Genomic DNA, 13,301 nt, shown 5'->3' with positions numbered 1-13,301 from the left:
CCCACTGCTTTAGAAGCTATCTTGCTTTGTCTCTTCCCAATTACTTTGCATATAGCTGTTCTGATGCACTATTACATGTTGATTTCATAGTTGAACTATTATAGAATTATCCTATTTCCTATTTTCAAGTTCTTGAGGGTGTCTACACAAAAGGTACAAGGTCATTTGTTGTTGCTATCTTAGACGTATGTGTGGTACCCCCAGGTCTCTTATGTATCACAGAGAGTGAGCCTCCCAGCTTTGATGTCAAAATATACAAATTTCTGCTCTTGAGTGCTAATTCTGCTATCACTGGCGATAAAACAATAATACTATTTTCTCTCATGTATTTAAGTGTCTTCATTCATTAGTAATGCTCTGTTTATTAAAACTCACCAAAGGCTGACTTCCTTTGCTAAAATCTTTTGGATGTGTCATTATCTGTCAACTTAGAATATTTTTTCTTCCTTCCTTAAGCAATTCACAATCTTCATACACATTTCTTGATAATGCTCATTTTATATACATTTTTGTCTTGAAAACTCTTATCTGTTAATAGTTTATAAGTAAACTGTGGTCATGTTCAAAGAGAAGAGGCATCAGTTTCCTGCTTTTGATACCTATTCTTACATGTGAAACTAACACTAATTTTAAAAATCCAGAATAGGTGTAATTTGCTTCCATGCATCTTCTTGTTTTATTTATATAATGAACTAATTTTTCTCTTGTTATGTATGTGTATGTATGTATATATATATTTTCTCTTATGTATGTGTATGTATTATATGTATTATATAATGTGCATATATTGGCACATTTCTTTCAAAGGCCTACATGAGTTGCAATTTCACAGAGAACCGTAAGGACAGCATTATCTTCTACTGAGTAGAACACTTTATTCTTTTTTTTGCTAAGACAAAGCAACAGGCAGTGAGGCACACCTTGCCTGAACAGGGTTAGGAAACAGCCTGGGGGGTTAAGCATGGTCTGGGGATCTTAGACTGAGGAAGCCAGGAGACCCTGAAAGGTCTACGAAGGTAGAAAAGGTTACCCTACTTCTGTAGGTTGACTTGTAGAGTCATGTGGGACCCCCAAGGTCATAGAGGCTGGTAGTTCAGTGAGTGCTGCGATGGCCTCATTCCCCTTCTTACCAATATAAATTTCATGATCAATCAAAATAATCAATTCCTCACACATACCCTTGATAGCATCACTCTTTTGTACTTCGACTCCCCTTCCCCTCTCTTCTTTGGTCATACTTGCTTAACTAAACTCTAATCCTGGCTAACTCTATCTAACTCTCTATATACTCTGCCTCTACAAGACTACAGTGGAACTTTGTGGAAGAAAAGCATGCAACCATGCTGACTGGTCTCTCACCTTACATTCATGACCATGAACCTCAAGTGAATCCTTCATCTGCCAGGCTGTCATACTCAATGCCCCAAGTCCATTACGCTTCTTGCCAGTATTTCATACCTTCTCCTCTCTCTTCAAACCCCTCAATATATCCTCCTCCATCCTCACTCTCCACTGAGGACCTCACTTTCTACTTTACTGAAAACAAGAGGAAATAAAATAACTGAAACAAACATAACTTTTACCACCACACCTATTCACCTACTAGCATCTATACTTTGTGTTGTTGTCTGTTTCCAGAACTTCATGTACCTATCTGAAGCCATCCTTCACCCTATATGCCAGATCCTGTCACCATGACCTAAGAACATTGATCCAGTAATTGTCCCCTTTCACTTACATCTTTTGCCATCTACTGAAGATTCTTAATGACATTTAAACATATTTCCCCAGCTCAAAAAGAACCCTATGAAACCACTTCTGTTGACCCTACTTCCCCTATTAGCTATTTATTTGCTTTCTTTTGCAGTAAAACTCCTAGAGATACTGGCACTTATTCTCTTTAATTCATCTCTTCCCATTCTTTTTTCACTTTACTTTATTAAGATTAAATACTTATGTATTCATAGTATAATATTCAAAACCAGAAAATAAAAAATTTTCCATCTGCTGACATTATCCAGACTTTTGCTCCTACCACTCCATCGAAACTGCACTTGAAAAGACCACCATGACCTATGCATTACTAAATCTAGAGGTCTATTCTCAACCTCATCTTAACCCACTTAACACAGTTGATCCCACCTCCTCAACACTATGTGTTTACTTTGCCTTCTAGGACCCACTCTTCCCATTGTCCTCCTATCTCACTCATTTCTCCTTTTCTTCCTGATAAGTAGTTGACACAGTGGTACCCCAGGGCTCAGTCCTTGGTCCTCCCTTCAAACTTTCATTGTTTAAATAATGATCCATATGCTGCTCCTTCCAGGAGTCATAAGTCCAACTCTCAAATGGACATGTCCATTTTAATATGTTATAGCTTACATTCCTTTTTCTTTTCATGACCCACATATAATTCATTAGCAAATATGAATTTACCTTCAAAACCTATTAAGATTCTGATCACTTTTTACCACCACCTTGATGCAAGCCATTACCATCTCCTGCCTGGATTACTGCAGTGGCCTCCTAACAGGTCTGCTTTCAACATACTAGTCTGAGTGATTCTTTTAAACATAAATCAGATCATATAATTCTTATTATATGATCCTGCCTGAAATGGATCTTCATTTCTCTCAGAGTAAAAGCAAAATCCTTAAGATGGCTCTACAAGAACTGTGTCATGTGCCTGTGGCCATGCCCATCCCCATCACCTCTAACACTCCTTCACTCACTGCTGTCCAGCCATATGGGACTCAGGTCATTTCTCAACAAGTCAGTCACACTCCTGCTTTAGAGTCTTTAATCTTGCTATTCCCTCTACCAGAAACACCTCTTCCCTCACATATCTGGCTAACTCCTTTACCTGGTCTTCGTTCAGAAGTCACTCTCTTAATGAGGCCTACCCTGAACACAAGTTTACTTGAAATTGTAACACCTCACTGGCCAATTTCCTTTACTCAGCTTGACTTTCCCCTTTTCTACAGTATTTATCACCTAATATAATACACACTATGATTTGTTTATTGCCTACAAGGTTGCTTGATGAGTCTCAAGTGCCTAGAATTGTATCTGGAAGACAAAATGCTTTGTAATGATTTATAATATAAATGAGAACACAATGGTTAGGAGTACTAAAGGGAACCAAAATTGTAGACCCTACACGTGTTACTATTGCAGTCAAGTCAGAAAGCAGCTTACATTTTCAACTAAAGCAAGGGAGGAGACTGAGTTTACTAGTAATTTTTTTGACAATTAAAGTAAGTTAGGCCAGGCACTGGTGGCTCATGCCTGTAATTACAACACTATGGGAGGCTGAGGTGGGAGGATTGCTTGAGTCCAGGAGTTCGAGACCAGCCTGGGCAACATGGTGAGATCCCGTCTCTAAAATAAAAAAGGCTGGGCACGGTGGCTGACACCTATAATCCTAGCACTTTAATCAATCCTAGGCAAATTGATTACTTGAGCCCAGGAGTTCAAGACCAGCCTGGGCAACATGTCCAAACCCTGTCTCTACAAAAAAAATACAAAAAAACTAGCTGGGCATGGTGGTGCACACCTGTAACACAGCTACTCAGAAAGCTGAGGTAGGAAGATCACTTGAGCCTGTGGGGGATGGAAGCGGGGTAGGGAGGTTACAGTGAGCCGAGATTTTGCCACTGCACTCCAGCCTGGGCAACAGAGTGAGACCTTGTCTCTAAATAAATAAATAAGTTAGTTCAATATAAACTAAAATATAACATTGATCATTTTCTATTAATTGAATGTCAGTGGTTCTGACATTATATATTCATATATGTATATACGAATACATATATATTCTGAGAAAATATAGCTTTGCTCACTGGTTTTAACATTTTTGATATAATACTGGTAAAAACCAGTACATATAAAACATCAGTAGTTGTGAAGTCTTCAGAATATCTAAATGAAAATTATCTTTTGTCTTTTTTATGAAGTTAGACTAATTGTCTATAATGCTTATATTGAACCCTTGTGCTAGACTCTTAAACATACCTGTATACTGATGATTTCTAACCATGAATATTTTTGTATTTTAGGTTACATACTTTTTCTCAACCCGACACTGATATCAGTCCCAACTCATTCTGACCAAGATATATTCTTATAAGTCAATATAGAAGATTTTACTTTTTTACTTCTGTTATCCTTTGGTTTTGTGCTTTAGCGTCCACTATTGACGCTTTGTTCGACTATTTAAACATTCCCTGCTACCTAATTCATAGTTTCAAAAGCTAAAAGAACGATACACATAATTCTTCTTTAACATTACAATACTAATAATAGATGACACTGAGATTAAGACCTACAATTATTCTTATTTTTAAAAAGTCATCAAAATGAACACTATAATCACTTTCATGAATGAATGACTAGTTTCTGCCAAAATACTGTTTGAAATATGTAACATCAGTATACCAATGACATCGTTTCTAGTATATCTTAAAACATCATATTTGTACCTACTGAGAGTATAAATATAATTTCTATTTTAGTCTTTTTTATTCCAAAATATGTTTTTTATTCTTATTAAGAATACATTATTGGAAATTCAATTTATATCTTTTTTTCATTAAAATGGCTATTCATTCAGAATAATAAATGCGGATCAGTATTGGGTACATAACAGTTACATAGTCAGGAAAACACAGAAGAGGTTTATTTTATAAATATTAACTAGAATTTTAAATTAACATGTTGCTTAAAAAAATTTTAGAAAATAAAGCTAAGCAGAAAGAAGAAAAATAAAATTAGGAAAATGTCATAACATATATGATATAGATGTACCTGAGTCACATATCCAGGATTCAGAACTCAGCTTTAGCACTTACTGGCTGTTACTTAACCTTTCTCAGCCTTACCTCCAGAATAAGAATCTGAAATATTCTTCCCTTAAACCTTTTCATAGATTGATCCTATTATTTTAGTTCCTGCTCAGATGGCCACTCCCAAGAAAGACCTTTCTGTTTTTAACTCATAGCATTTTTCATGCATAGCACCTGAAATTCCACTTTACTTGCTTATTGTCTGTCTGTCCTATTAGAACATTAAGTTCTAGGAGGGCACAGACTATGCCTGTTCTATTTGTTGCTGTGTTGCAGTGGCTAGAATAATGACTGGCACATGTAAAAGTTAATGAACATTTGTTGATGCTTAAATAATACCACCTAACTAGAAGGGTTCTTGGTTGGGTAAAATAAAACAATGAAATGTAAAGCTCATGATGCTCCATATAACAAACATTCAATAAAACAATAGCTAATATTTCATTCCTTTATTAGCATTTATTTTAACAACTCTATGATTAAAAGTACAAACTGCCTACCTTAAAGGATGCTAGTATTATAAATGTCTGGTCCAGAGCAGTGCTTCTTAAACTTTAGTGTACCAGAGAATCACCTGCAGGGCTCGTTACTAAAGATTTCTGGCCTTCTCTCCGGAGATTCTGACTCAGTAAGTCTACAGTGAAGCCCAAAAATTTGTGCTTCTATCTAATAAGTTCCCAGGTGATGTCGCTGATGGTGGATGCAGCTAATTCAGAGATTTCACTTTGAGTAGCATGTGTATGTAGTGCAAGATTTTAAAATATTGAATATCAGAGCATCATGAGTTCTCTGTACCTTAAGTACTTGTGTATTTGTATTTGTTCAAAAACAATAAATAGTTGGTAGTACTTAAATTCTGTCATCTTATGGTTATTCCTTCTTACATATTACCACATAAAATTGCTGAGTCTCTTATCACATCAACTATATTATCAATTAATCCTTCTTTGTAGAAGTTAAAAAATAAGTATAACAATGTGTTTTTGCAAAGAATTTATTCTTAGGTTAGGGATTACTGCCATAATCTCTGAGGAGCAGAAAGAGGAAAGAAAGCTTTCCTTTTCTGTACCACAGAATTCTGTCTATAAACATCCTTTTTTTTTTTTCTGAGGAAAGAATCACTAGATTCTTAGAGGGGCCTCTGACCACAAAAGGGTTAAGAACCAATACACTGTACTGGTCACATTTGAGCTGCTGGAACAAAGCTTCTTTGTCCTTAAAGTAAAAAGTCTTTCATTTTAAATCAACAACCTATACCACACCCAGCAGATACTCTCTAAGCAGCTTTAAAGTTTCTCTTTTCACCAGGGTCACCTGGTGAAAGAGACAGAACATCCCTTAATCTAGGGCCATCAATTTCTAGTCCCCAGTCCAGAGTCTCTCCCTCTCCCTAAGACCCCAAAGATTCCTACGCAGATCCTAGGAGACAGTTTTTCTAAATTTGTGATTCCTAACCAACATTGCCTATATGCATTTCAGGTTACCTATCACTGCATTTGAATCTTTGAAAGGAAAAATACACAATAAAATAACTTACTAGCCATGCATTTATTCATTTAAGATTTTATTGAGACACTTAACCCAAATCTACACGTGGTAGGGCACGTTTTAAAGGGGATGAGTTTTAAAGGATGGGTAACTGCTAGCTGGGCACAGAGGAGGCATTCATTTCAAGGAGAGCAAACAGTTGAACCAAGTATTTATATGTGTGAGTGTTAGGTGGTAGGGGAGGAAGTGGTAGGCAGAAACCAGTTACCACTAAGTAGCTTTAATGTATCCTGAGGTCAACAGGATACCTTTAGGAAATTTTAGGGTGGGTTAAGAGTGATAATGATAAAGACAGTAAGCTGTTTTTAATTATTACCACTTGGACACAGTTAAGAATGTGCAGCAGTGGCTTTGGTGAGATGTAATAAGAACCTGAATGAGAACAGTAACAGAGGGATGAAACTAAAGGGACAGATTTGAGAACTATTAAGGAGAGAGACCAGCAGGACTTTGCCCAGTTTTGTGAGGGTAGAGTCAAGCACGTAGCATATTTCTTGCTTGGATAACTGAGCGCTGGCATCCCATTTGATCATTCGTAGATATGCTGAGTTTCAGGTGGCTTCAGGACATCCAAGTGGACATCCAGTAGGATTCTGCAGCTGAGAAGAAAAGTGTAAGCCAAAAATAGATTTGAGAGGCCTCAGCATAGGTAGCTGAAGTCTCAGGATACATGAGTTCACACAGGAAAAAAAAACAAACATCTAAATACATGTGTTAGAAATTTCTTCTTGGCATATAAGTTTGCTCAATAGTGTACATATTTCACATTTATCTTATTTACCACTGTACCCCCAGTGGCTAGCAAAGTGCTGATATGTAATTACTTAGTTTAAATAACAAAATAATTATTTGTGCAAAAATTATGTGTTTATTTCTTTTGGTTTGTTAGGCTATTAAAATTATCTCACAGCCATGTAAACCATGGTTAATGTGGATTTAGTTCATCTAGTATTAAGTGATCATTTAAAGCTAAAACTCATTTGTGTTTGAATATTTTAACTCATTTAAAAATTTTATCTATTTATCAAATGTCCCTGGCCTACTGAAGGGAAGAAGTATTAGTAGGTGAAAAGAGTCTAAAGATGTGGTTTTTATGATGCTGATTTGATCATGTGATCAAATGTGATCATGTGATATGATGACATGATTTTTTGCATCTCCTGGCAGGACCCTGGGCTGCCCCACCATCTCTACCTCCTATTTCCTTTTGACGAGCTCACTTTTCGGGCCCTTCTTTCTACATCTACCTACATCTACAGAGCAGCCCAGCAGTGCTGGCTCCAGAATTTCTCTCTGAGAGAGTGGGGAAGCACCAACCTATCTGGTTTGAGATGGAGAAAAGAGTTGAAATGCACTTGCATAGTCGTCTGAAAGAAGATTGAAGTAACTTCATTTACCCCTATCAAAGCAGAGGGAGCTACTAATAATCCCTGCCTCCGGCCCATATGTAGTCCTCTGCACCACTACTTAAGGGTTACTATCTGTCTGAGATGGTATATGATCTGTAGCTTTAGGAATTTCACAAAACACGAGTTTCTTCTGCATATCATTCTGCTCCAGTATCCTGATACACATCTGCTATTATATCACCCCCTGTCATTCCTCATTGCACTTAACAGCATCTTTTTGTTTTCTTTGTTTGTTTGTTTGTTTTTTACATTTCTTAACTTGATTACTCTTTCTTCACTTGACCAGAGAGTCCAGAAGGGCAGGTTCTATGTCTGGTTTTGCACACCAATAATAAAGCTTTATTTATGTATTTCACACTTGAATAGTAAGAACACCTTATATTTTCTTATGAGTCTCCATAAAAACTAGCATTTACTCATTCTTAACTCATTCTTTATAGCATCATAATATCATAGACTTTGTATAAGATAAGTAAGTTACTCTTTGTATTTGCCTAAGTCAAGATGTAAAATATTATATGGTACGACAACGTCACTTAACATTTCTCACTTTCTGCCTTTCCCATTTGGTTATTTTATACCCATCCCAAATCACAGAACAACTGTATCTATCCTCCATTATATATGAGAAAACCTTGTAGAAAAGTTGAAACCCAGGATATCACCACATATCAAAGACCCAACCAAAGGCTGAGGAATACTGCTTTGCAGTACAATTTATGTTATCAATATTTGTTTGTATTTATATTGAGGCTTATAGGCAAAAACTATCCCATTTGCAAGTGGGATATATTTGTATAAATATAGATTTGTATTTGTTTGTATACAAATATTTCTAACAAGGGATACCTTGCAAGTGGGATAGTTTTCACCTATAAGCTTCAATATAAATACAAACAACATAGAAATCAAAGGACCTGACAGTATATAAAGATTAGGGCTACCGGAATCCTCAGAGACGCAATGGAGTACCTGACTCCATCATTTACTCTACTTTTTGTGTTCTCTGTTGATGATAAAGGCCACATTTGGGACTTACCATTGTATTTAAATCACATTTCTACAATGTTCATTCTCTCTTACTAAAGGGGCTTGATGGCCACCAAGGGATCTTTCAGGCCAGGATGACATGTGCAGTTAAACTGTCATTTAATTTACCCCTTTAGGCTTTAAATTGCTGTTGAGAATATATATATATATATATATATATATATATATATATATATGTGTGTGTGTGTGTGTGTGTATATATATGTGTGTGTGTATATATATATATACACCCTTTGCTTATAAGCTAATTGTTTATACTTCTATAATCTTTTGTTTTCCTTTTTTTAAAAAAGTTATAGTTAAATTGGGATTTCACTATGACCCAAAGAAAATTTTCTTCCAAAGGACATATATAAAATTTGCAGTATATAGATAGAAATGGGAGAGTTTGTGCTTTCTTCTCATCATCCAGAGTTGGCAGTTTTTGCTGGATGAATCCAAAAATTAAAAACAATGAACAAATGTTCAAAGAAGCAAAACAAAACACACTGTGGACTGGCTCCAGGTTCCAGGCTTGGTGAAATGGGAAACAGGGAAGTAGAAGATAAAGTCCCCACTCTAGGGTAGCCAATTGTTTCTTCCTTCAAAGTATGTCCACAATACAACCACCATTCTCCACCTCCATTTCATATCTTATAGCCTTGGTTGAAGGCCCCATAATCTTTTAGCTTTCCTACAGTAATAGGCGTCTAACTGATTTGCTGTTCCTTGACCTGGCCAAGTGTATTTCCATCTCAAGGCCTCTGTACTTGATTTTCCCTTTACACAGACTGCTCTTCCCATATATCCACAGAGTCCTTCATTCCCTTCAGGTTTCTGTTCAAAGGTCATCATATCAAAGAGACTGACCCACTATAAAATAACTCCATGTCTCCTATCTACAATCGGGCTTTGTTCCTTTTCATACTACTTATCACTAACATGGCATTTTTTAAAATTAGTTTTCCTATTAGAATTATACTTCTTGAGCAGAGACTTTTTTACTATCTTGTGCCCTTCTGTATCCTCTGTGCCCCAGCACAGTGCCTGACACACAGAAAGTACTCAATAAATGTCTGTTCAATGGTAGTTAATTATTAACTGTTCAAGTTAAATAACAATACAGGGCAACAGCAAATTAGTAATACAAGATAGTACATAGTTAACTGCTAATTGAATAAGATGTGCCAGTAATACCCCAAAGGAGTATACATCAGCATCACTTGGGGAGCTTTTCCAAAATATACATGCCCAGACCTTACCACAAGACCCACTTTATCTCCCCAGGCAGGGTCCTGAGCATGTGTATGCTTAAATAGCTTCCCAGATGATTCTATTTTTTATTGTGGTAAAATAAATATAACATAAAATTTGCCATTTCAACCATTTCCAGATTATTCCATCTAGCATCCATTTAAAACTACTGCTATAACATTATGTCAGTTCAGCAGAGCAAGAATAGCTGAAAAAAAAAGGCTTACCAAAAAAAAAAAAAAAAAAGGTACTATGGTATATTAAAGAACATGGGTTCTGGAGTTGACTATAAGTCCACCACTCATTAGCTATGAGACTAGACAAGTTACTTAACTGTTAGTTTCCACATCCATAAAATGAAGATAATTTCTATACCTGCTCTCTCCCCCTACATCTACTCCAAACTGCTCCCAGGTCATTGTAAAGCTAAGATGAAATCAAGTATATCTCTATTTTGGTGCACATACTAGGCATTAAACTAAAACTTACTGGAATTACTTTCACTGAAATAAAAAATGAAATCATGCTGGCAGAAACACAAAGAGTATGTGTAATCTTGGCATAAGTGGCAGTAAAAAATGTCTCTTCCTCTTCCAATGGGACAATTGAGAATGAAATCTGCTAGGAGCTCCACAGGTAAGACACTACTAGAACAGTGATTCTCAAACTTAAGCATGCTTCAGAATCACCTGGAGGGCTTGTTAAAACAGATTACTGGGCCCACTCTCAGAGTCTCTGGTTCATTAAGTCTAAGGTAGGGCCTGATCTGCATTTCTAACAAGTTCCTAGAACTTGTGATGACACTAGTGCTGCTAGTCTAGGAATCACACTTTGAGAACCAGCGAATTAAGAGTCTGCATAGCCTAAAAGAATCTCTGAGATTAATTCCTTGAGTATAATTTTTTTAAAATAAAAAACCTGAAATAGTTCACCTAAAAAAACCATAACTGATAATATGCTTATGATTTTTAGAATATTTTACAATGTGATAAAAGTCAACTACTGAGATTCAAATAACAAAAGCAAAATTTCATGCCACTGGCATCCCAATGACAACTATTCTGAAAATTAATTCAAAGTTAAAATAATTCTTAGAATACTCATTTCTTAAAAGTTACAACATAGATAAAAACAAAACATGGCAATTTTAAAGGAATAAATGTACATATAAACTTTGACGCGTAAAAATAACCTAAACGAACACTTACATGTATGGAGGCATTCCGTCACTGTTGTTGGCTTGATCAGATACCCTTTACAGATATAGCAGGTAATGTAAGGATTAAAATCTTTCACCAAGTGTTTCCTTTGGGTAGCCATTCGTGGCTAGTGAAGTCTGGCTTTATGAGTTCAGGCAAAGAGGGGTCCTAAGTAGATGAAAGTCTGATCCCAGGAGCTAGTACGTCGTTCCCAGTAGGATGTCCTGAGGCATGAGAATTAGCATCCAGATTTATCAGGAGATCTTTGATCATCACTCCTTTTGGTGGTTCTGCTTTCCCATGTCTGTTTCCAAAATCATTTCAAAAAGATGAGAGAAAAAGGCGTCAAACTCCTCATAAAGTATTAATGTCATTCTATTAACAGCAAGTGTTACATGTTCCCAATTGGGTGAATAGGTGAATAGAACATAACCTTCATTGTATCATTAACTTGCAAATTTGCTATAATTTAATTCAGAATAATGACAAATTCATCCAGTTCTGGAACCTCACCTATCACCTCTATACTAATGACACCCCAAGCTATTAACTACAGTTTGGTATCTTTACCTCTTCGCTAATGCATTTTAACTATCTGCTTGACTGCTCTATTAGGAGTCCCTGCCAATACAAGTTAGAAGATTAAAAAGTGAAGTCATTATCCTCCCTTTCAAAATAGTCCCCACTTCCATTTTGAACCCTACATCCAGTTACGAGTCAAATCAAGTTGATACAAGTTGCTCCACTTGTATATCACCTCTCCACCTGCAGTCCATCTTATATTCTGTTACCAGACACATTTTATTCTGTGACACTTGGTCTTCTTATCAACGAATGTCAGCGTCTTCTCTTTACAAACAGAAAAACGTTTCTCATTCTGTCACATAAGACCTTCTACAGGTTAACCTTAATATACCCTTCAACAACTTTCTTCAACCTGAAGGGATCACTCCTCTCCCACCGTCTCCTCTGCAGGTTCTACGCACTCTATCCAACATGCCCTTTCTCTCCTCTGTCTCCATGACAGAGGAGAGACCGGACAGTTGTCGTTGACAACTATAACTACCCTTCAAGCCCTTCTCCAATGCTATCCTCAGCGCAATCTTTCCCTAGTTTTTAATGCTTCTTTCCCGTTACATTTGCCTTTTATTTTGATTTATAGTTACATTCATTCTTTACAGTCTTTATTAGACCAAAAACTCTTCAACAGAAACTGGTCACATTTAGTAGATACATAACCTGGGTAATGTTCCTTTCCTGTCTCAGTTTTTTTTTTTTTTCAACTGTAAAATATGTATCCTCTCAGAAAACACAACATGAAAGGTGTTGATTTTCCTAAGTGCATTCTATAAACAGGAACTTTCCCTCATCTTAGCTGTTAACTCATTGGTAAGTATAAAGCAACCGGAAAGGTAAAAGGCATTCCATCAACACATAGCCACTGCGAATGTGCAGGGAATGCGTGTAATCATCCTATTCTCTTGGGAAATCATATTCGTGGGTGTAACAGAAAGCAAGCATAATTAAAAGACAGGGAATCAGGGTTCTGGCCCTTAGCTCTGTATGACCTTCAGCAAAGCGTTTCATATCTGTGCCTGGGTCTCAGCTTCCTCCTCTGTAAGTTGGGATTAACTGCCTTGCCTTTTCCACAGGTTTGCCATGAAGCTCCAAAGTAAGAGAGAGTCCTTTGGAAGAGGAAATGCACGGTCCCGACCTGGGGTGGTGCTAAGATCCTAAAGCACAGAGCCCTGTGACCAAGACAGTTAAGGGAAGCAAGAACTTACAATGACGGGGCGGGGGTGAGGGGGAACTTTTCCGCGTTCTCCGGCAGGACCCAGCGGCATAGCCCAGTGCGGTCCCAGAACCGCCGCGCCCGCCCGGCAGGTGCGCGGGCCCAGGCCCCAGAGGCGCGCTGCTCAGGCCGGGGAGAACGAGCAGCCTTTCCCGGGGCCGGCGTCCGCAGCCGGCCGCTCTCCCCGCCAAGCGAGGCACGGCTCCGAAGCCCCCGCCCCGGCCGG

At 37.4% G+C, this 13,301-nt stretch overlaps 1 protein-coding gene across 18 annotated transcripts in view; it reads right to left on the bottom strand.

Moving 5' to 3' along the window:
* Positions 1 to 13,301, bottom strand: part of PCGF5 (polycomb group ring finger 5) — a 130,894-nt gene that overhangs the window by 60,355 nt on the left and 57,238 nt on the right. For all 18 annotated transcript variants that reach the window (XR_013398127.1, XR_013398128.1, XR_013398126.1 and 15 more), the window contains one exon: positions 11,293 to 11,587. Coding sequence is in view for 15 of the 18 variants with exons in the window: in XM_077946755.1 (XP_077802881.1) it covers positions 11,293 to 11,404 (112 nt within the window). In the remaining 3 variants the exon portion in view is untranslated. The remainder of the gene's footprint in view (positions 1 to 11,292; positions 11,588 to 13,301) is intronic.

The sequence above is a fragment of the Macaca mulatta genome, chromosome 9 (genome assembly GCF_049350105.2).
Source record: "Macaca mulatta isolate MMU2019108-1 chromosome 9, T2T-MMU8v2.0, whole genome shotgun sequence".
In the NCBI taxonomy this organism is placed as follows: domain Eukaryota; kingdom Metazoa; phylum Chordata; class Mammalia; order Primates; family Cercopithecidae; genus Macaca; species Macaca mulatta.
Note: the sequence above shows the minus strand (reverse complement) of the source record. Positions and strands in the feature narration are given on the sequence as shown.